The sequence below is a fragment of the Lytechinus pictus genome, chromosome 11, assembly GCF_037042905.1.
Source record: "Lytechinus pictus isolate F3 Inbred chromosome 11, Lp3.0, whole genome shotgun sequence".
Taxonomy (NCBI): Eukaryota; Metazoa; Echinodermata; class Echinoidea; order Temnopleuroida; family Toxopneustidae; genus Lytechinus; species Lytechinus pictus.
The window spans coordinates 11,808,812-11,828,987 of record NC_087255.1 but is presented as its reverse complement, the minus strand read 5'-3'; the positions used below and the strand labels follow the sequence as shown (position 1 = coordinate 11,828,987).

The 20,176-nt window shown below is 35.4% G+C and overlaps 1 protein-coding gene across 1 annotated transcript in view; it reads left to right on the top strand.

Moving 5' to 3' along the window:
* The window catches only part of LOC129271777 (ankyrin repeat domain-containing protein 13C-B-like), a 35,140-nt gene that overhangs the window by 2,105 nt on the left and 12,859 nt on the right, over positions 1-20,176 (top strand). Inside the window, exons 2-3 of the mRNA XM_064106759.1 lie at positions 959-1,000; positions 2,141-2,245. Coding sequence (XP_063962829.1) covers positions 959-1,000; positions 2,141-2,245 — 147 coding nt within the window. The remainder of the gene's footprint in view (positions 1-958; positions 1,001-2,140; positions 2,246-20,176) is intronic.

The following is a 20,176-nucleotide window of genomic DNA, read 5'->3' as shown; positions in this document are numbered from 1 at the left end:
AAGATCGCTTTGCTAGTGTTCCCATTTCACATAAAGCGGTCTTGTTGCTAAGGGAACACTCTCAGTGGGGTGACATGTTTTGCACGAAATTTTAAACCGCAGCGTAGGCATCCCACACACAGAGTGTGGAATAGTGCGCTCAAAATGTGCGAAGATTGCTTCCCGAAGAACGGTAGTGTCCTCGCTTTTGCTAAAACCAGTTTAACGAGGCAAAGCGATCTTCAAAACTACATGTACATCGCAAGGTGGTTTTCTGAAACGGTTTAGAAGACCGCTTTGACCGTTCTCATTACACGTTAAACTAGTTTCCACTCAACTAGTTTTCAGTAAACCAGTTTTAGGACGGTAGTGAGAACGGTGTCAAAGAGTATACACTCAAATAAAGTGACCAGTCTCTTCAGTCCTTTAGTCCATAGAGATGAGGAACTATGTAATACCCCTTTCATAAACCCAATAAAACCCAATTATGCGGCTAATAGCAGCATAATTTGGTCGAAAAATCAGAGGAGGACAAGAGTTATCCGCATTATTCTGATGCTGCTATTATCCGCATAATAGCGGCATCGGGACAATATTTTGAGTTTATGAACGTATTTCCAAATAATGCGGATAATTGCCATGGTGCGGTCACAAGGTCACCCTTTTCCAACACAACCGCATCGGAGGGGGCGTGTCCAGTTGTCATGACGATTATCCGCCTTTTTCAGGACGGGCGCTCGTAAAAATAATTTTCGGAGTTTGTGAACGCAATTTTTATTGAATTATCCGCATTACTCTTAGGCGGCTAATTGGAGGATATGTTTTATTGGGTTTATGAAAGGGGTATAAGTCTGGGAATTTGAATGATGTCATTGACATCCAAACTAAAATTGCAGGGTTCCTGACGTTTGATGTTTCTGAACTTTCAGTTTGATGATGATTTAATGGTAATAGAATTCTCTTATGATATTTTTTACAGGAAACTCACCACTTCATCTATCTGTCATACTGGGTCATAAAGGTAAGTCAATGATAAACTCCCCACCCTGTCATTAACCCTGTTTTAACTCAAGCTAAAGTGATTTTTGCATTCGAGGAATTAATCTTTTCAGGTATCCTTTCATCTCACCTGTGCAGCATAAATGGAGATACATTTCTTGTTAGCAGAAAAAATGATTTCTAATAAACTTCTCATGCTTACATGTACAATTTGAAAGATAATGCCAAGAAAAGTTGTTATTAGTCACAAGTTATGTGACTTCTTTCATCGTCTGTTGTACATAACAAAAGTGCTGGCCACTCCACCAATTAAGATTTTGTTGATTACTCTGCTTTCAAATAGCTTGTTAATCTGACTTTGATCGATCATTTATTAATGTTGTACTCAAATATTGAGGCTAACTACCTGTATGACCAGGCCAAAAATAATTTGCAAAAATGCAGTAAGTTCTATCGTAAAATCCTCAAATTATGAATTTATTGTTCTTTTAGAGATCTATTCATGAAAAAATCTCAATCATTGGGTAGCTTTATATGGCCTGAATACCTTTCTTGAAAAGGACCTCTTGAATCCCAACTAATTTTCTATGAAAATACAATGTTATGAAGATAATTTGTAATTTTGTGCAATACGTTATCCTGCTAAAGAAAACTTTAGTTTCTAATTAGATTCTCTTAAAATTTACTTAATACTAGTATATAAACAGTATCTAAATGTTGTTTTTTTCAATTCATTTTATTTTAAGTTTGCATATACTGTACATACATGTACATTTACAATGGTGAAATATGCATAAACTATGTAAGATTCATTTACAATTCATGTGTAGAATTTAGCAAAGTCCAAGGGCTTGTCAAAGTCAAATTTCATATGGTTGCAAACAGAAAAAAGAATATACATGTATTATGTTGATGTACATTTATATGATATAAAAAAATGATACTTTCAGTTTAGAGGGATGGTGGCCTATAGTAATTTGATTTATTATGTCAGGAGTACATGTAAACAACAGGCATTAAGGGGACAACATGACATTATGTAGATATTTTATTTTCAAAGAAAAAATTTGTTGATTTGTATATTAATACATGTATCCCTATAATATTTTTTCAAAATTTAAATCCTTTCTGCTCTCTTTCTATACTATTATTTTTTGTTTAGATTGTATGCACCTGTTATTAGCCCACGGTGCACCCGTCAAATCCAAAAATGTCCATGGATGGAACCCATTAGCAGAAGCCATCAGTTATGGAGACAGGAATACAAGTAAGATATCATCAATCTCTTCAAGGGGGGGGGGGGCGAACTGACCAAAACTCTATGGCCTGTTTTCTGAAGTCGGGTTTTATTTGAACTTGGGTCTAAAGTTGTGGTTTAACTATGGATAGCCAATTCTGACATACATGCAAATCTGAACAGTAGAGGTTCAAAGTATCAGCTTATTTGACTCTCAAATCATTCTCAACTATCTGGGAAGATAGTTAAAGAATTAGGAAAGAGCACAAGTAAACATAAACATACCATGTAAACAAATTTTGACACGTTTGGCTTCCCATAATTTTAGCACAGAGTTTTATAGACCATGGTATGGTCTAAGTTAAACCCGAGTTAAAAATATGGGCCTATGAGGCCTCCCACTGACTATGTGTTATACATATAGATAGCAGTCTTAAGGTATAGGCCTACCTTTTGAGATAACTATTGATAATAAAGAGAATAATTTAGCATACAATGTTATTTATGTATAAAAGACAAGTATTTTTTTGAGAGGATAAGCACTTGTTTAGCTACTCGGTAACATAATTACGGTGGTATGAATATATTGAATAGCGAATGAGTGTATTTTCATTCTAATGGGCCTCAATTACAAGACTACACGGCTCAGAATGTTGCATTATGGGTAGGAACCTAGCAAGATTTAGCAGTTTTTAGGACTCGTGCTATGCTATTTACGCTGCTGGTTCGTATAATTTGCTTTGAATTAAAGTTTTAATGCAAGGAACTGTGTTCTACTCCTACATGTATGGAATGATAGCTGTCATCTTCAGAGTCCATGAAACAGATGCATGTGTCAAAGATTTCACAGAAATTAATTGCATGGCCAGATGTCTTTTTCATATCATAACAAAATCATTTTTAATATACATTTTCACTGTAGAAATAAAAAGATAGTACTTGGTGAATTGACTTTTTCACTCAATAAAAGTGTAGTCTTGGTAATGTAGTCTTGGTATTTTGGACTAATATAATTAGTGCTACTTTACTGTACCACCCTGTCCCATTAATAACATTAAACACAGTGGCTCATACTCTGAAGTCTGGTTTGTTTTAAACTTTGGTCGAAGTTGTGGTTTGACTATAGATAGCCAATACCACTCATTTGCTGTTAAGGATGTTTTGCTATTAAATAAAAATGATAAGAAGAGCTGCATTTGTATAGCCCTTTTTGCTTGAGGATGCAAAGCACAACTACAATTACAATTGACTTCACCTCGAGCTACAACTTTTCCGCAGTGCTCAGTTTATTCAGAAAATTAATCTTGCCGGGTACCCATTTTCCTCACCTGGGTCGAGTGTAGCACAGTTTGGGCAAATTTCTTGCAGAAGGAAGATATGCTGCGGCTAGGATTCAATCCCACAACCCTCTGTTTGAAAGATGAGAGTCATAACCACTAGACCATGACACGCCCCCAACAATGACGTGCCTGTTCCTGTTGAAGGATAGGCCCTTAATTATAATGTGAAAGAGTGCAAATTCTGTGGTCACTTGGCTATGTCCAGCTCACAAAAGACCCTTACTCAATATTAAGAAAGGAGGCCTTTCTCTTAATTTTATCACATTGGTGGGACCAGGCTGATTCCACGTAGTCTTTGACATGCTGGACATGGCCCAATGCACATTATCTGCACTAGTATAAGGGCCTATCCTTTCAAAAGGATCTTTGTTCGCCTGAGGTAGCCACTCGGCTAATTTCTCAGTTTTTCATTTGAAGTCTTTATAGTTGGTGATAAGAATGCTTCACCATAAGACATATAACTTTGGTTGATATTGGGGTGTAGACTTTTGCAATCACACTCAATATAAATCAGAACTCTGAGAGTGGCATCAAAGTACTGTAATGGCAACAAAATGATTTCATCGAACATGTAATCACTCTTGTGAATACATGAAATATACCTTTTTCATTCATTTTATCTCTAATATTCAGAAAGTACATGGTCCAGAGCTGTCAACTATGAAGAAAAATTCATATTATGATTTTCATGTCAAATTATGCCATTATGCTTTTGACTTTATTACTCTTTTGAGGGCAAATACAGTGTAAGTATCCCGGGGGACCAGTCAAACATATTGTTGTATACACGCGTGACCCCAAAAAACGTGTTTTAAGGGGTGTTTTTTCAGTTTTTTACGCGGGCCGCGCATGCACTCGTTAAGGGTATCAAAAACACAGATTTAAAAAAAAAAGGGGTGTTTTGAAAGACTGGTCAATGGTCAATCCGAGGGTCAAACGTATTTAGTTTTTTTCCCCCAAGCTTTTCCCCCGGGGTCATATTCTGGCGACAACTTGTTTAGGGGCCAAAATGTGTAAATAAAGCCCGCGAAAAAACTTGTTTAGGGGGTTATTTTGCACACAGAGAAAACTCGATTAGGGGGTGTTTGGAAATAATTTGGCCACGCGTGTGTACAGCAATACATTTGACTTACATTGCTCTAAATGACATCATCACAGCATGCTTAAATATTGACTCAATCTTGTGGTTTTTTCCTCTTGGATTTATCATGGATTTAAGCAAAAGAGAGAGTACAAGATATGATTCTGAATTAGAGCCTTAAAAGAAAGAGGATTCATTTTTTTTTTCTTTATAGTACCTCTTCAAAGAAATTTATAATACCGTGTGGTGCATATATGAAATATGACATGATGAATGATAATGATGATAATGATAATTAATAATAATAATAATAATAATAATAATAATAATAATAATAATAATTAATAATGATAGGAAAATTATATTAATGATAATAGTAATAATAATATTAATAATAATGATAATGACAATGATAATAATGATATTGAAAATAAATAACAATAACAATAATTAAGAGCAAAGTTGTACCGATTTTGAGTGAAATTATTTTATATTATGTATTTTCCCCTTATTTGTATGACTGTATGTAGTTTGTTGTATTTCTTTGTATGTTTTTTTTTCTGTATATCCTGTAATAATGATAATGATAATAGTAATGATTGATTATTGATAATTGTAATAATAGAAACAATATTAATAATAATAATAATAGTAATAATAATAATAATAATAATAATAATAATAATAATAATAATGATAATAACAATGACAATAACAATAATAATAATAATAATAATACAATTAATAATAATAATCATAATGATAATAATAAGATTGATAATAATAATAATAATGATAATTATATTAATAATAACGATGATTAAGAGTAAAATGTTACCGATTTGATTGAAATTATTTTGTATTATGTATTTTTCTTCAAATATGTGTGATTGTATATATTCTGTAGAATTTATCTTTACGCTTTGATTTTGTATATTTCTGTGTATATGTAAATGCCAACAAGAATATTTTCCTAAATGGACAGAATAAAATCAATTCTCAATTCTCAATTCTCTTTATGTACAAATCATCTCTTGAGCTGCTGGATTACTACTGTTTAGTTTTAAAGGTTGACAGCTTCGAATTTTGAATGTTAAAATAGGTTTGTTTTCCACACATTATACTGATTGCCCCCAATGCCCGTTACCCCCTCCCTTCTCTTAGTGTCTCTTGTAATTTAGGGTGGGGGGGGGGGAATCTGACAAGTCTATTCAATAAAACTGAAATGCTCGAACTAGCCTACATGTATCATGCAAAGAATGTGCTTTGGAACTGTATACATGTACCATCCTGAAGGGAATATTGCTTATCAGAACTTGAATGTATTTTTTTTTTTTTTTAGAAATTAAAATTACATGTTTGAGATGTGCTTTTAGTGCCACTTCGGATCGCTCTCTCTCATGTGTTATGCAATTTGCAGTTGAAATGTGGCTTTGAAGATTATACTGTTGGACGTTGATGGGTATTCCCCATCTCCCCCAGGTTTAACAGGCAGAATACACTATCTATAAACAGGAAAGTGATGAAATCTGATGGCATGCAGAATTTATTCTCTGCAATCAGGATTTCCTTTATCAATAATGATTAATGTATTCATTGTTCTCTGCACGAATTTCTATTTAAATTTCAAATATTTGTGTACAGTAGGCCTTATAAAAAGGTATTGATTGTATGTATGGTGGGTCTTCCCACAAAATTGGGCAGAAATCGTGACATTTCAGCATAACCTGATGCTAATTATTCAATACATTTATTGTTTGTAGGATTTACATTTGTATTGAGACACTACATAATTACTAGAATTTTTGCGACATTGAGAAAAAAAATCATATGACATTAAATTTATGTAAATAGAATTAAGTATTACCGGTATACTATTATGTATCATTCTAATTTGGGGAAGCCAATGATAGCACCAATTAAAATTGAAGTAATTTTAACAATAACATGTATAATTTGTAATATATTGCATTCTGGGATATCCAAAGGTGACGGTATATCAGAGTTCAGGGTGCACGATGAATCTATACTGAAATTTCATGCTAGGGAACTATTAGACTCACTTCTTTAATTTTATGAAGTTATTGAGCAAAACAGTATACATGTATACCGCTGTTACATGGGCATGTCACGGTGTCCAAGTAGCATTGTTATATTTAAATTTGATCCTAAAAGTAAAATCATAGTAATTATGTTGACCAAAATTTGATATTATATACACATTTATTAGTTTAGTCAGGTAGCTAAGTACCTGAAAATTTTAGATTTCATATTCAGAGAAATATCGAGTTTGAAAGGTTTAAATCAAACATTATGGCAATATCAAGCTGTGCATTAATTGCCCACAGGATGTGTCTGGGTATTCTAAAGACAGCACTCAACTTCAAACATGTTTACTTTATTACCCCATAACAATGTGATCCACTTTTAGAGTGTTTGTTGCATCAAATTCATACCGTGACATTTCCTCTGCCAAGACTTCAGACAAGTTGCTATTAACTTCAACTCGATGCTGTGCTGACTTGTTATTAGTGCCGAAGTAAAGCTATGGTGTTGTTAAAAGGTCATTTGTCATTCCTGCAAATGCTGGAGATTGCGTTTGGTGGTGCAATAATAAACGTTTCTAATATAAACTACTTCAAATGGATGCACTAGATACTTGATGATTGAGTGTACATCAAGGAGATGGTTGCTCTAGATGTTATTTGAAATGAGTTACAAGGGGGTGAGGGGGCTATAGGGCTGCCACATACATGTATGCTTGTATTTCAACCACCCCCCCCCCCCCCTTTGTCTCCCCCCTACACAAAATTTCTCTCGTGTAGCAATTTTTGTACAGAACTTCGAAAGCTTTTCTCTCACAACCAGGAATGCTATTCAAACTTAAGAAGTAGGCCTATGTAATATTATTTCCTGAAATGTCATATTTTTATTATTTGCATCCGACGTTGATTACATTTTTAGCATTATCCGTGTCTGTTTTTAAAATCTGTTTATTCAAATAAACTTTTTGTTGGGGAGGACTTGCCCTTTAACTTCTATTCTAACTTTGCCATTATAGCAACTTCCATGGTAACAGGGCTCAGCAGCCAATCACAATCAAGGTTACCATGGTAGTTACATTAATGACAAAGTTACAATTAGTTGTAATTGTTGTATTTTATACAAAAATAATTCACTTTATACAATTTATATGTAAGAAACACAAAGAATATCATATACATATTGAAATAAATTCTTGACAGTGACAAAAAAAAATGCATAAAATTAATGCTCTAATATGTGGTAAAGAAGATAAAATTACAAAAGATAAAAGACAGAAGGCTAAAGACAAAGTATGATTAGATGACCTATTGTCAGCTGCACCAATTGTGTGTGTGTGTGTTTATAGGCCTACTAATTTTCTGAAATTTGGAAAGGCTGTCAGGAGTTCATCCTTGACATTTATCATTGATTTCTGCACGATGCATTACATACATCTGCCTGGTTACCGGTGTATGTGAGAATAGGCATATTTAGACAGACTTGAAGTTCAAGAATAGTACCAGGGCCCCCGTCTTACAAAGAGTTACGAGTGATCCAGTCAACCTCAACTATGGAAGGCCAGCAACGTCATCATCTAATTACATGTTTCTTCCAATTATTTTCTAGATATGATGTATATTCATACATTCACTGTTTTCTTGACAATTCAGTGTGCTTCTCTTTGTTTTCAATGGACATAGTGCAAATTTCCTGAAGAAAAAAAGTATGCCATTAATGGATTTCCATATACTGGAGGTTGGTCGGATCAATTGTAACTCTTTGTAAGACGGGACCCTGGTATTCTCTGATTGGGAAATTTACAGCCCTAGTCTAACCAATCGGTAAATACAAGGTTTTATAAAAGATTTTTGGGGGGCCAAAGTAAAAGTATAATACTTGTAGTATTCCCCCAAAACACGATATACAATTACAAATAATGACTGCTCATGGGGATGGCAGTGGAAATTATAATTCTTAAGGGGCTTTTTACATGTATACCTGCCCTTCTATCACTCCGAGGTCGCCGTCATCCAAATATTTTTTTTATATATACCTCATTTTGTCCCACATACAATTTGACTAGAAAAAAAGGCCCTCACTTGTGTATGAACGACATTTTCATATTAAAAGCTTGGTGTCACTCTCAAGGGGGGGGGGGGCACACTTGTGTATGTGAACAACATATTTACATTAGTGGAGCATGTGGTAGGGTGTGTATAAAATGAAGACTGAAGACTTTAAAGCTCGTGGATAGTGTTGGTAAAGGATACAAAAATTCCAGTTGAATGGATCTTTCCTATTGAATAACGATTGCTGATGATGATTCAATGCGAAATTGACAGAATTTCTTCTTGGAAATATTAAATTTTAAATAAACTCCGAGAAATAAAATCATTCTCCTCGGCTGAATTTCAAAGACAGTTCGCTGAATTTATGCGCACTTATATAGCGCCCACTTTCGTCCACGACTGATTTTTCCCCCTGTTAGTTGATCACTAGCCGTTCCACTTTTAGCAAACCGAAATATCCCTGCGAGCGTAGTCTGCTAATTCCGTGTACCCGCTCGTCGATCATTGTTCTTAGTTTTAGCATGGCCTCCGTCGAGTTTCTCCCCCTACCCAGCGAGTTCGGCGAGGAGCACAGGAAACCGTTGAATTTTTGTTAGATGGGTTAGATAATTATTTTAAAAAATGTGGACTAACTTACCCCTTATGCTGACCCTCCAACCTGTAGTTCACATGTTACAGTAGTTTATTTTGACGTTCATGAAAACGTATTAGAGATGAGTCTGTCAACATTTTGGCTACAAATTTCCACGTGCGACAAGATTGGTTCATGGTTCTTGAAACTGCGAGATACATTATACTGCATGCTGCATGCGATGCGATGCGATGGACATTGGTCACGCTCGCTCAGCTCGGCGCTTCGGCCTGACATTCTCTCACGCTTTATCCAACTCTATGCATTCTGTTCATACACAGTTTTGCGTGTACGATGTGTTCATGTCTTTCACGTCATATTTCAGCGCATGCATTGGGGAAGGGAAATTAATTTGGAAGTGGGAAAAGGGAGAAAAGAAGAAAGGGAAAGGTAAAAAAAAGAGGATAACAAGTAAAGGAAAAGAAAGAACAAATGAGGCAAGGGAAACAGGAAATAAGAATGGAACGAGCTAACATGATAGCAGAGGCAGATCAATTTCGCGGCCAATATCACGAATATGGGGGGGGGGAATTTTTCACCCATTATTTTCCACGATCGACCGCTCTGAGTTGATTTTTGTTTGTTTCTTTCTTTGAAGGTGTAGACCTAACAGTCAGCTTTATTCTTATAAAACAACATAAATGCAGGGGCCGCAGAATGGTTTTCAAAGTGAGGGGGGGCTGAGTCAAATGTTTTTTTTTTTTTGGGGGGGGGGTGACCATGCAAAAAATCACAATCAAATGGTCATTTTTACTTTTTTGAACACGGTTATGGAAAAAAGCAGGGGCTGGAGCCCCCCCCCCCTCGCTTCCGCGACCCCTGAAATGTATAATCCTATACGTACTATTCAATATAGTGCGAGTGATGCGCGAGTTAAAATTTTTCGTAAATGTCATATTTTGTCCTGAAAATAAAACATCTAACTAATAACTATACTGCAAATACGAAGCACGAGCAGATTTTTTTTTCATATATATTCTGGCCTGATAAACAAGGGACCTGTTCTGATTGTAGTAGCCATGAAGACGATACATAGGCCTATATAATTATGATGGCCTATTTCAAGAATGGAATAATGCGAGCGCGAAGTGCGGGCTGAACATTTTTGACATTCCAACAAGAAAATTGACATTCTAAGCATTAATCCTGAACTGAATAGGTATATAACTAGACAATACGAGCGATAAGCGCGATGGGGAAAATTAAGATTTAGAGCTAAAAACGGGACACTAGTTCATGTTTTGTAAGGCGTGAAGATGGGTAATTAGGCATCTTCCTACGTAATGCGAGCGGGAAGTGCGAGCAGAATTCTAATCTGAAAACTATTTCAAACACTGAAAATGAAACTGACTGGATGTGGATCGCACTCAATAAATGATTCAAGCGCGAAGCTCGAGCGGATATTTTTCGGAAATTATTCTGACCTAGGACGGGAACATTCTAAGGACATTTTGTCATATGAAAATAGAAATTATCTACCTATTAAGTGTCCCCAAGCGCGAGATGAAAATTCTTTCAATTATAAAAAAAGACAATATAGTTATTAGCAATTCATGAAATGTTATTGTTATTATCTTATTTATTACTCTAATAAGCCCAATAAGAGCGAGAAATTTGTTAATATCAATTTCTGAAAACTGGATATTCTAAGTATTTTTCTATTTATGAATAGAAGTCATTGGTTGATATATCTTTAACAATTAATGCGAGCGCAAATCACGAACCGATTTTTTAAAAATAAATTGTCATGAAAAGGGATTTTAAATAGTTTGTTATAGAGATAAATAACTAACCAATCGAAATGTGAGCGCGCAGCGCTAGCTGATAGGTTTTGACAATCAGAGCTGATATGTTTTGACAATCAGACCTGAATAAGAATATTTTGAGAATTTATTGTAAATACGAAGACTAGAGATTGGGTTCTTGACAAATAATGCAAGCGCGTAGCGCGAGCTGCATTGATACTCGATCAGACCATAAACGGACTACGGCTGCACATTAAAAAAAATCAATTTGTAAATCAAGCAACGTGATATTTTAAGCTCCATATCAGCCCATTGAGGATTATTTGTATCTCGATATCAAACATGCAAGTGCGAGCGAAAAATTCATATAGTGATATGAAAGATTCTTATTTTTTTTGTATTTTCCAAGTCTTCTTCTCACCTATTTTTTTCATTTGTCTTCCTCCTCTTTTCCTCCTTTTTTTCTCCTCTCTTTTCCCTTTTTTTATTTTCCCCACTCCTAGAGGGACCCGGGAACTTCGGCCTGGATCCGCGCTCGCATTATTCATGTTATTAATCTAGAAAGATCCCAAATTACTCATCCTTTTCATTATTTACAAAACATGAATGATGTGTCCCGTTTTAGTCTAAATCTCTTTTTTTTACTCTCGCGCTTCGCCCTCGCATCAATAGTTCAGTGATATACATATCCTGTTTACGTTTACAAAAAAGCTTAGAATTTCCCTTCTTTAGGTAAAAATGTACTTCTATTTGATTGTTGAAATATGCAACGCATTCATGGCTAACTGCAAGACGTCCTTGACAGGTGCATGGTTCCTTTTCGATCAGATCAAAAGGTATATTTAAAATTTCTGTTCACGCTTCGCAGTAATTATTTAGTTGCATATATACACGATTCGTTCAGGCTCACAAACATTGCCCAGAATGTTAAAATTTCAAATACAAAATTAGCTCGCGCTTCGCGCTCGAACTATTTATATAAGGCTTATGAGATTATTAAATATTTATGTTGATTTATAGGAATACAGCTAATGGACTACCCCTTCAAATAAACATACATAAATCAACTTCGAGCGGCCGATTGTGGAAAATGTGACTGAAAAATCCCCCCCCCCCCATATCAGCGAAGCTGGATCCGCCCCTGTACCCAACATATCATTTGTAAATATGCCTCTATAAAGGAGCTATATACAGTTCTTTACTTGTGTTTCTGCTCAGACTCATTAGAAAGGTGCAAATTGGAAACTTGAAACTGATCATGCATCCAGTGCCATTTGGCCAGGGTATACCAATCATGGTACAAGAGCGATTTATATAGTTTATGGCAATATCGAATTGGACTGTGTCAGGCAAGGTCGCCAATTATAGTAAAAAGATTCTTATAAAATTTTACGTTGTGAAGAAAGTTAAAAAATGGTCACTCGTTTCGTGTTAGATGTCAAGTAAGATTTTTTATTTATTGGAACGTGGAACAAAAGAAAATGTATCATTTTGGATTTTGAAATAAAAATTGGTGGAAACAGCAAAACAGACGGGCCCATATTTTATAATGGCAATTTTCGTACATTTAGCTCTATTGTGCAAGACTCTCTTACACTGGGGAAATGAAACAGAATATATGATAAATGACCATGCATGAATGAATGAATAAATGCATACAATTATTAAAGTAAATAAATAAAAATGTATGTCTATGAGCAATTTTCAAAATATACCTTGGTCGCCCCCAGCCCTGATCCGCCAATTTACATGTGGAAAGAAAAATTTGGGAAAACTGGCGTATATGCTGTATTCTCGACCGCTGGTCTTTCTCACATTCATAAAATATTTTGGGAATAAGTTTTGACTTTATAAAATTATGAAGTCAGAGATCTTTTCATTACAAGAGATTCGTACTTTGTTTCGTTGACAAACAAAAATTACACGTTTTATACAGCCGAAGGCCAAATACTTGCTCGTGCAGTATTATTTTGTCCACCCTATGCGATTGGTGAGGTTGGGGGGGGGTAGGCCTATTGGGGAAGGGATAGGCCATGCAGTTGAACAAATAGGCATTTTCACAAGAAAGTGTGTGTGAAGAAATAATATTACTTCAATGCACTATGAATTATGATGCAATTAATTTAGGCCGATATCGCAACATGTTTGTTTTGGGTTTTTTTGCTTTTCTCTCACTCATAACAGTCCGAGTGACAATATATATCCGGTTATTCATGAGGGACGTGTATCGTTTGGTTGTCAAGTTAGAAACAAAGAATTGCAATAATAAAGTTTGTCAGACTAGACAAATTCCCAACGACTCGTTCCCATGCAGCTCGATCCCCACCCAACCCCCCTCCCCTACGTTCTTTCTTTCTCTATATAATTTCTTTCTTTCATTGCATTTTTTCCCCTTCCCGTTCTTTCACCTCCTTTTTCTGATAATGACTTGAAAATCGATCAGCGCTTGGCTTGTAAATCATTGTCCCTGCCATTTTTTTGCATCTCTCCCACAGTTCAATGTTTGATTAAAGGTCAAGTCCACCCCAGAAAAAAAAATGTTGATTTGAATCAATAGAAAAAAATCCAACAAGCATAATTTTGAAAAATTCATCAAAATTGGATGTAAAAATGATTAAATCAGTATGGCATTTCCAAATTTCACATAGCCTATATTTTTCACAAAATAGTTATATGCACAACTCAGTATTATGCAAATGAGAGTTGATGATGTCCCTCGATCACTACCAACCGCGTAGCCAGGATTTCATTTTGGAGGGGGCGGTAAATGCACGCAAAGCGTGCCAACACTTACAGAGCGCGCGAAGCGCGCTCCCTAGGGGGTGGGTGCAGGGAGGGGGAGTTTCCCCCTCCCTTGCGAAGCTTTTGGTGTTTCATAAATTAAAATGAAAAGGAGCCGTCTCTCTTGTCTTTAGTACCTATATATCAGCTCCAATTCAGTTGACTATATTGTGATTTTGAACATTGTTTTCAAAAAAGATTGTGAACGCACAAAAAAGGAATACAATGGAGGAAATTAAAATGATAATAACCCCGCGCGAAGCGCGGAAACTAAAGCGTTTTATCAATTTTTTGCCATGAAAAGGGTCCCGAGAAACATTCTCAAACACATATTGGATACTTCCCTTGGAAAGATCAGATTTGATTACAAACAATTTAGCGACAGTGCATATCTTTAACTCGCAAAACAGAGGAGAAGAAGTGTATATGCCGGGAGGAAGATATTCCTCCCCGCGCAGAACAACGAAACTCTGAAATTTCAAAGGGCAGACGTTTCATCAAATGCAGATATCTCCAATACCCGATCGGCTCTAATTCAATTAATTTTCTAAGATTATTGAACTTCATTACAAGGAAAATAGTGCGCAAAAAGTTGAAACTTCTGTGATTTATTGAAATTATATAAAAAGGATACCTAATTTCTTTGACTTATCCTGAAGCGCTTCATTTTGAATTATAAAGAAACTTTGGTGTCATTCAAAATTTCAAACTGAGGGCGCAAAACAGGACAGGAGATGAATGTGCAGGGAAATGACATGAAGTTTAATAGAATTTGATAAAAAATATTGTACTTTTTTATTTAATAAGATACGAATTTTATACCTTCCTCTTTTTAAATTAGGAACCTGTTTGCCCCAAAAATTATGGTTGTTTAGTAATGAGCTGAAAAGCGGGAGAAGTTGACTTTATGGAGGTGACGGCAGAAATTGATATAAAGATTTCACCCAACCGGAGCCGACCCGACCAGAAGTTGCGCGATCAATTAAAAAAAAAGATAACTTCATATACTTCGGCCTAACCATGCCCTAATGTATACATTTGAACTTTACCCGGCAAGAAACACATATATAGCTGAGGTGGAAAAACAGGGTTAGAGAAAGGGTGGGGGGAACAATGGAGATCTTCAATATTGTCATTTTACCGCGCGCAGCGCGGAAGCAAAATTCATATATAAATCTAGAGCAAGAGTGAAGGAGTTTCTCTTTTGAGAAAAAAAAAAGAATAAAAAGAAAAAAAAACCTCAAAGCTACCTTTCTTCCCTTTCCTCCCTTCCCTTTTCCTTTTCTCCTCTCTTTTTTCTCTTTTTTTCTTTTTGGGGACGTTTTTTTTTTTTTGGCTTGTTTGAATTATATTTCAATTAGAGATTTGAAAATAAGGACCAACTTGACTGAACCATAGATATAATCCTCAGCGGTTATTCCACATATTCAGGAAAAAAATAAAATTATGGGGAAATATATAAAATGATATCGAGGCCCTATATCGACGTTACACCCGACCCACATTATTATTTTTATTGTTCTTTTGGTAGGCCTATTTAGTTAGTGAGATAGTGGTTATTACCATGTGAAATGGCCATATTATGGAAAGATATACGATCAAACTGAATAACATTATTTACAGAACTTTATCCAATAAATTACTTATTCCATAGGATAGCCAGTTTTCTGAAACTCGGCATGCTGAGCTGTATACTAGGCCCATGGTTTCGATTGAATCAAATTATCTCGGGACACGCAGGATCTCTCCATGTACATGACCAGTGAACTGAACTCTTCATGACCTTTAGGAGGCCCGGTATACAAGATCATTGCATGCAATGTATCTGTTGACCTTATTACGTAACGTCTCCACACGCACTATTCAACACAAACACACACACTCATACCGTACACCCACGCACAAGTGAATGATTTTCCCGGCCAGTCCTACTGCATACACAGAACATACATCCAACGTGCACACTGTACTAGTCTACGAATTCAGACACAATTAACCCAAAGACTGTTTATATATCATTTTAGTGAGAATTAAATCAATGCATTTCCAAAACATAAACAGGATGCACAATCTTGGAATTTTCTTTGAATGTAAGGGTTCTTTCTGTTGGTTTCATTTTCCTTTCTTTTCTTTTGAATCATTAGAATCGTAAAATAAAACTTTTTGTCAATCTGAAACAACATGAGCTGAGGCTAATACGCGGGAAGTCGGAGAAGAACCAAAAAAAGAAGTTTTTCCAATTCTAATTCTGTGCTGTACGTTATATTCATTCTGATTTATAAATTGTTCCAGTGTTATATTAGCAATCAGAGAGCAGATACTTATTTGCAACAGCTAATATCGTGGTTGCATTTTTTTAATGGGGAAGATGGGACGGTCGAGGTTTGTTATATGCAAGCGGCCCCCAGCCAAGGGCAAGTTCAAACTTCAAGGAAGGTAGGAATGAGGTACGTACTCCTAATATCGATCAAGGCTGTTTAGATCTAAAGTCTGCTCTGCCGTTCGTTGTAATGTGATGCAATCATGCAAGGAAAGTCTGGAAACGGCAATGTATCTACGACTATGAGCTTCGTAAAACCATAGAGCTGTAATAGCTCTATGGTAAAACTGATTGACAACGCAATTGTGTAGCGAGGACTACATTATCGTTCTCGCGTAGCACACGCACGGCAGAGGCGGTGGTGCGCACTTTGAGTGTCTGCATGCAGCTACGTTTCAAAAAGCTGGGTATCCCGGTAAGGTAAAATCCACACATGTAAGAGCATATTTTATCATGAAAAACACCTTTTCATTTCATATCATCCACATCATGACTGTTTTAGGACATACACATTCATATAATATACAAATTAATTAGAATGGTGACATGCCGATTTTGAGGAATTACCAAAACTATCCACCCTCTTTAAAAATGACAAAAGTTATATTAAATCTTCTTTATTTATCTGTTTACTGTGTGTTACCTGGGCCATTTATTTCATCTAAAATATCATATTAACCTGAATTTTAGTCTTCTAAATTTGTGTCTTCAATCTTCATTTTGTTAACACTCGGCTAATAATCATTCCCCAAACTGTAGGTAAGGATGTTGTGTTCTTAAACTGGTTTATAATTTTCATAGTCTTTTTTAAACTGGATTTCTTATTCACGTGTATTTCTTAATTTCATCAGTGCACTGTACCGGTCTCTACAAAAAAGCAGTGTTGGCTGGCCACTGGTAAAAAAAAAGTTGTTATGACTTGGGCCTAGTTTGATTAGTTCCTTTAAAATCCTGTGTTGAATCGGATTCTTGGTATTAGATGTAAGTGCATCTTATGAAGGAAATGAGATATTTGGTTTTGTCATCTAAAACCCTGCATGTCTTGCGGTCCCGAGGACTGAATACCAATTTAGATTCTGCACAGTCGCTCCAATAAAGAATGTTCTGTTTGCTGTTTCAGCGCAGACAGAACATGAGTCTACATGCACACATCACGCCCAATCTTGGAACAAAGCAAAGTTTGGATGAATTCTGTAAATTTCATAGGAAGGCACAGTTTGTTTTGACTCTCTCAATTTCCTTGTATTAAAGGACAAGTCCACCCCAACAAAAAGTTTATTTGAATAAAAAGATAAAAATCTAACAAGCATTTCACTGAAAATTTCATCAAAATCGGATGAAAAATAAGAAAGTTATGACATTTTAAAGTTTCGCTTAATTTCACAATTTATGTACACATCCTGATCAGTATGCAAATGAGGAGACTGATGATGTCATCCACTCACTATTTATTTTGTATTTCATTATCTAAAATATGAAATAGACTAATTTTCTCCTCATTGTCAAGTGATACAATGATTAATTCCTCCCTGAACATGGGGAATAAGTCTTGTTTAATACTATATGGATCGGTCAAGTTGGTCCTTATTGTCAAATCTGTAAAAAGTGAAATATTGTATAATTCAAACAATGAAAAACAAAAGAAATAGTGAGTGATGGTCATCATCGACTGTCTCATTTGCATGTCACTGAGTTGTGCATATCACTGTTTTGTGAAAAATAAGCGAAACTTTAAAATGTCATAACTTTCTTATTTAACATCCTATTTTGATGAAATTTTCAGTGTTATGCTCGTTTGATTTTTCTCTATTTATTAAAATCAACATATTTCTGGGGTGAACTTGACCTTTAAAGACAAGAAATCTTTGTGCTCTGAAACTGTTTTACCCTCATGTTCTCTCATCACTTGAGATAGGCTTCTTCAAATGTAGAACTTGATATCACAATTTGAAATTTGATAGATCTGAAGATGTTTTATTGAGGGTTATAAACTACAAGGCTAATAAGGCATTGTTCTTTTCATTTTCCTAACTCCCAAGTGCGTCTTTAATGAAACAACTACAGAAGTGAAGTGTAAATAAATGAAATGAATTAGCTGAGGAAACAATGGCCCGAATTCACAAAGGTGGTTTTGAAAACCCACGGTTAAATCCATGGTTTATGCAGATTTCCTGTATAAATTACGCTTAAGTTAGTGCGTATTGGGCATGTGTATAAGAAATTCCAATGCTGATGCGCACTTTTATCACAGTGCGCCAAATTGACGCCTGTTACCGTGGTTATCCACGCTATTTTATTCATGAGTCTATTGTTTTTATTCATGAGTCCACTCTTCAAACAGTGGACTCATTAATAAATAGCGTATCTAATCATGGTATTAAAATAGGCGTCAATTTGGCTCACTTTGACAAAAGCACGCATCAGCATTGGACATTTTTTATACACCCGCCCAATACGCACTAAATTAAGTGTAATTTATACAGGAAATCTGCATAAACCGTGGATTCAACCGTGGGTTTTCAAAACCACCTTTGTGAATTCCGGCCGATATGTTTTTAATATTGACCCCCCCCCAAAAAAAAAAAAAAATGGGGCGACCTTTTTAATTGCTCTTGATATAATACCAGAAGCCATGTGAAACAATATTACAATACCAATATTAAGCTCTGTATAGCCAATGGTACATGTATTGTTTTCAATCATTTCTCTTCAATGAATGACCTGATGGGAGGGGGGGGGTGGGATGGTCAAAATAATTCCCTTTGGTCTTGGATTCATTAAACATTTTAGGTACAGTACATTACATTCTCCCTACCAACCTCTCAGCCTGATCTGTGGGGCCTGTCTTGCAAAGAGTTGCGATTGATCCGATCAATCACAACTGGAAAGCCAGAACAATCAACATATAAAATGCATGTTTGTTCCAAAAAAAATTCTAGATATGAATGTATATCCATAGATTCATTGATTTCTTGACAATTTTGTGTGTTCTCTTTGGTTTACAAAGGACATTTTGCAAATTTTCTGCAGAAAAAATCATGACACTGATGGATTTCCATAGAGTTACGATTGATTGGATCAATCGTAACTCTATGTAAGACAGGGCCCTGATTCCATATGAACCAAGTCTAAGCATAGTGTCAGTAAGCCCTTGGGGTCGCATAGTACACAATAAATGCCTGATATCTAGATGAAATATGATCCCTGTATGTAAACCAAAATGCAGACAGACAGTGTCTGTTGTATCTTGATTACTGATTAATTAAATTCATCTATAAAGTGCAGGACCCTGTGAATACTGAGTAGAATATTCTGTTAGAAGCGTCGTGATTATGTAGGCTTGTACATGTAAAACTGGGTGATTTTTTTTTCTTTTGCTTTTCATATGACACTTGATTTTATTCATTTCTTCCACATAGAGATATCACAAAAAGCTTTTTTTGCACGCTTGAATTGATGAAACCTACTGTCAGCTTTTCCTGCTTAATTCCACCTCTATCTAAAATTCAGATTATGTGTGAGAGCTTTTCAGAACAAAGCGATTTAGGCCGAATAAGAGTCAAACAATGAAATCACAAATAAACTAAGTCAAAAGTTGAAGGTCTCTATCCATTTTAGCACTGAATAATATTCAGTGCCATTTTCCTTTGAAATTTTAAGCATAAAAATGAATTCATAATCTGGAAATCAATGATCTATCTTTTCTGCAGACAAACCTATGTAACCACAACCCTCCTTACACAATGTGATGTCACATAATTCAGGTTCTATTTTTAGCATTTTAAGGGAGATTTTTTTTTGTCTGAAACATATCAAAAATTCAATCTTTGACAATAAGATATATCACAGACGCAATATATTCATTGAACATTCAATGTTACAATATTTAGATATTGAAGCCCTATAAGTCAATTGCAAATGTACCACCAGTAACTAATATATCAAGGTCAATCTAATTCAGAGACCTTA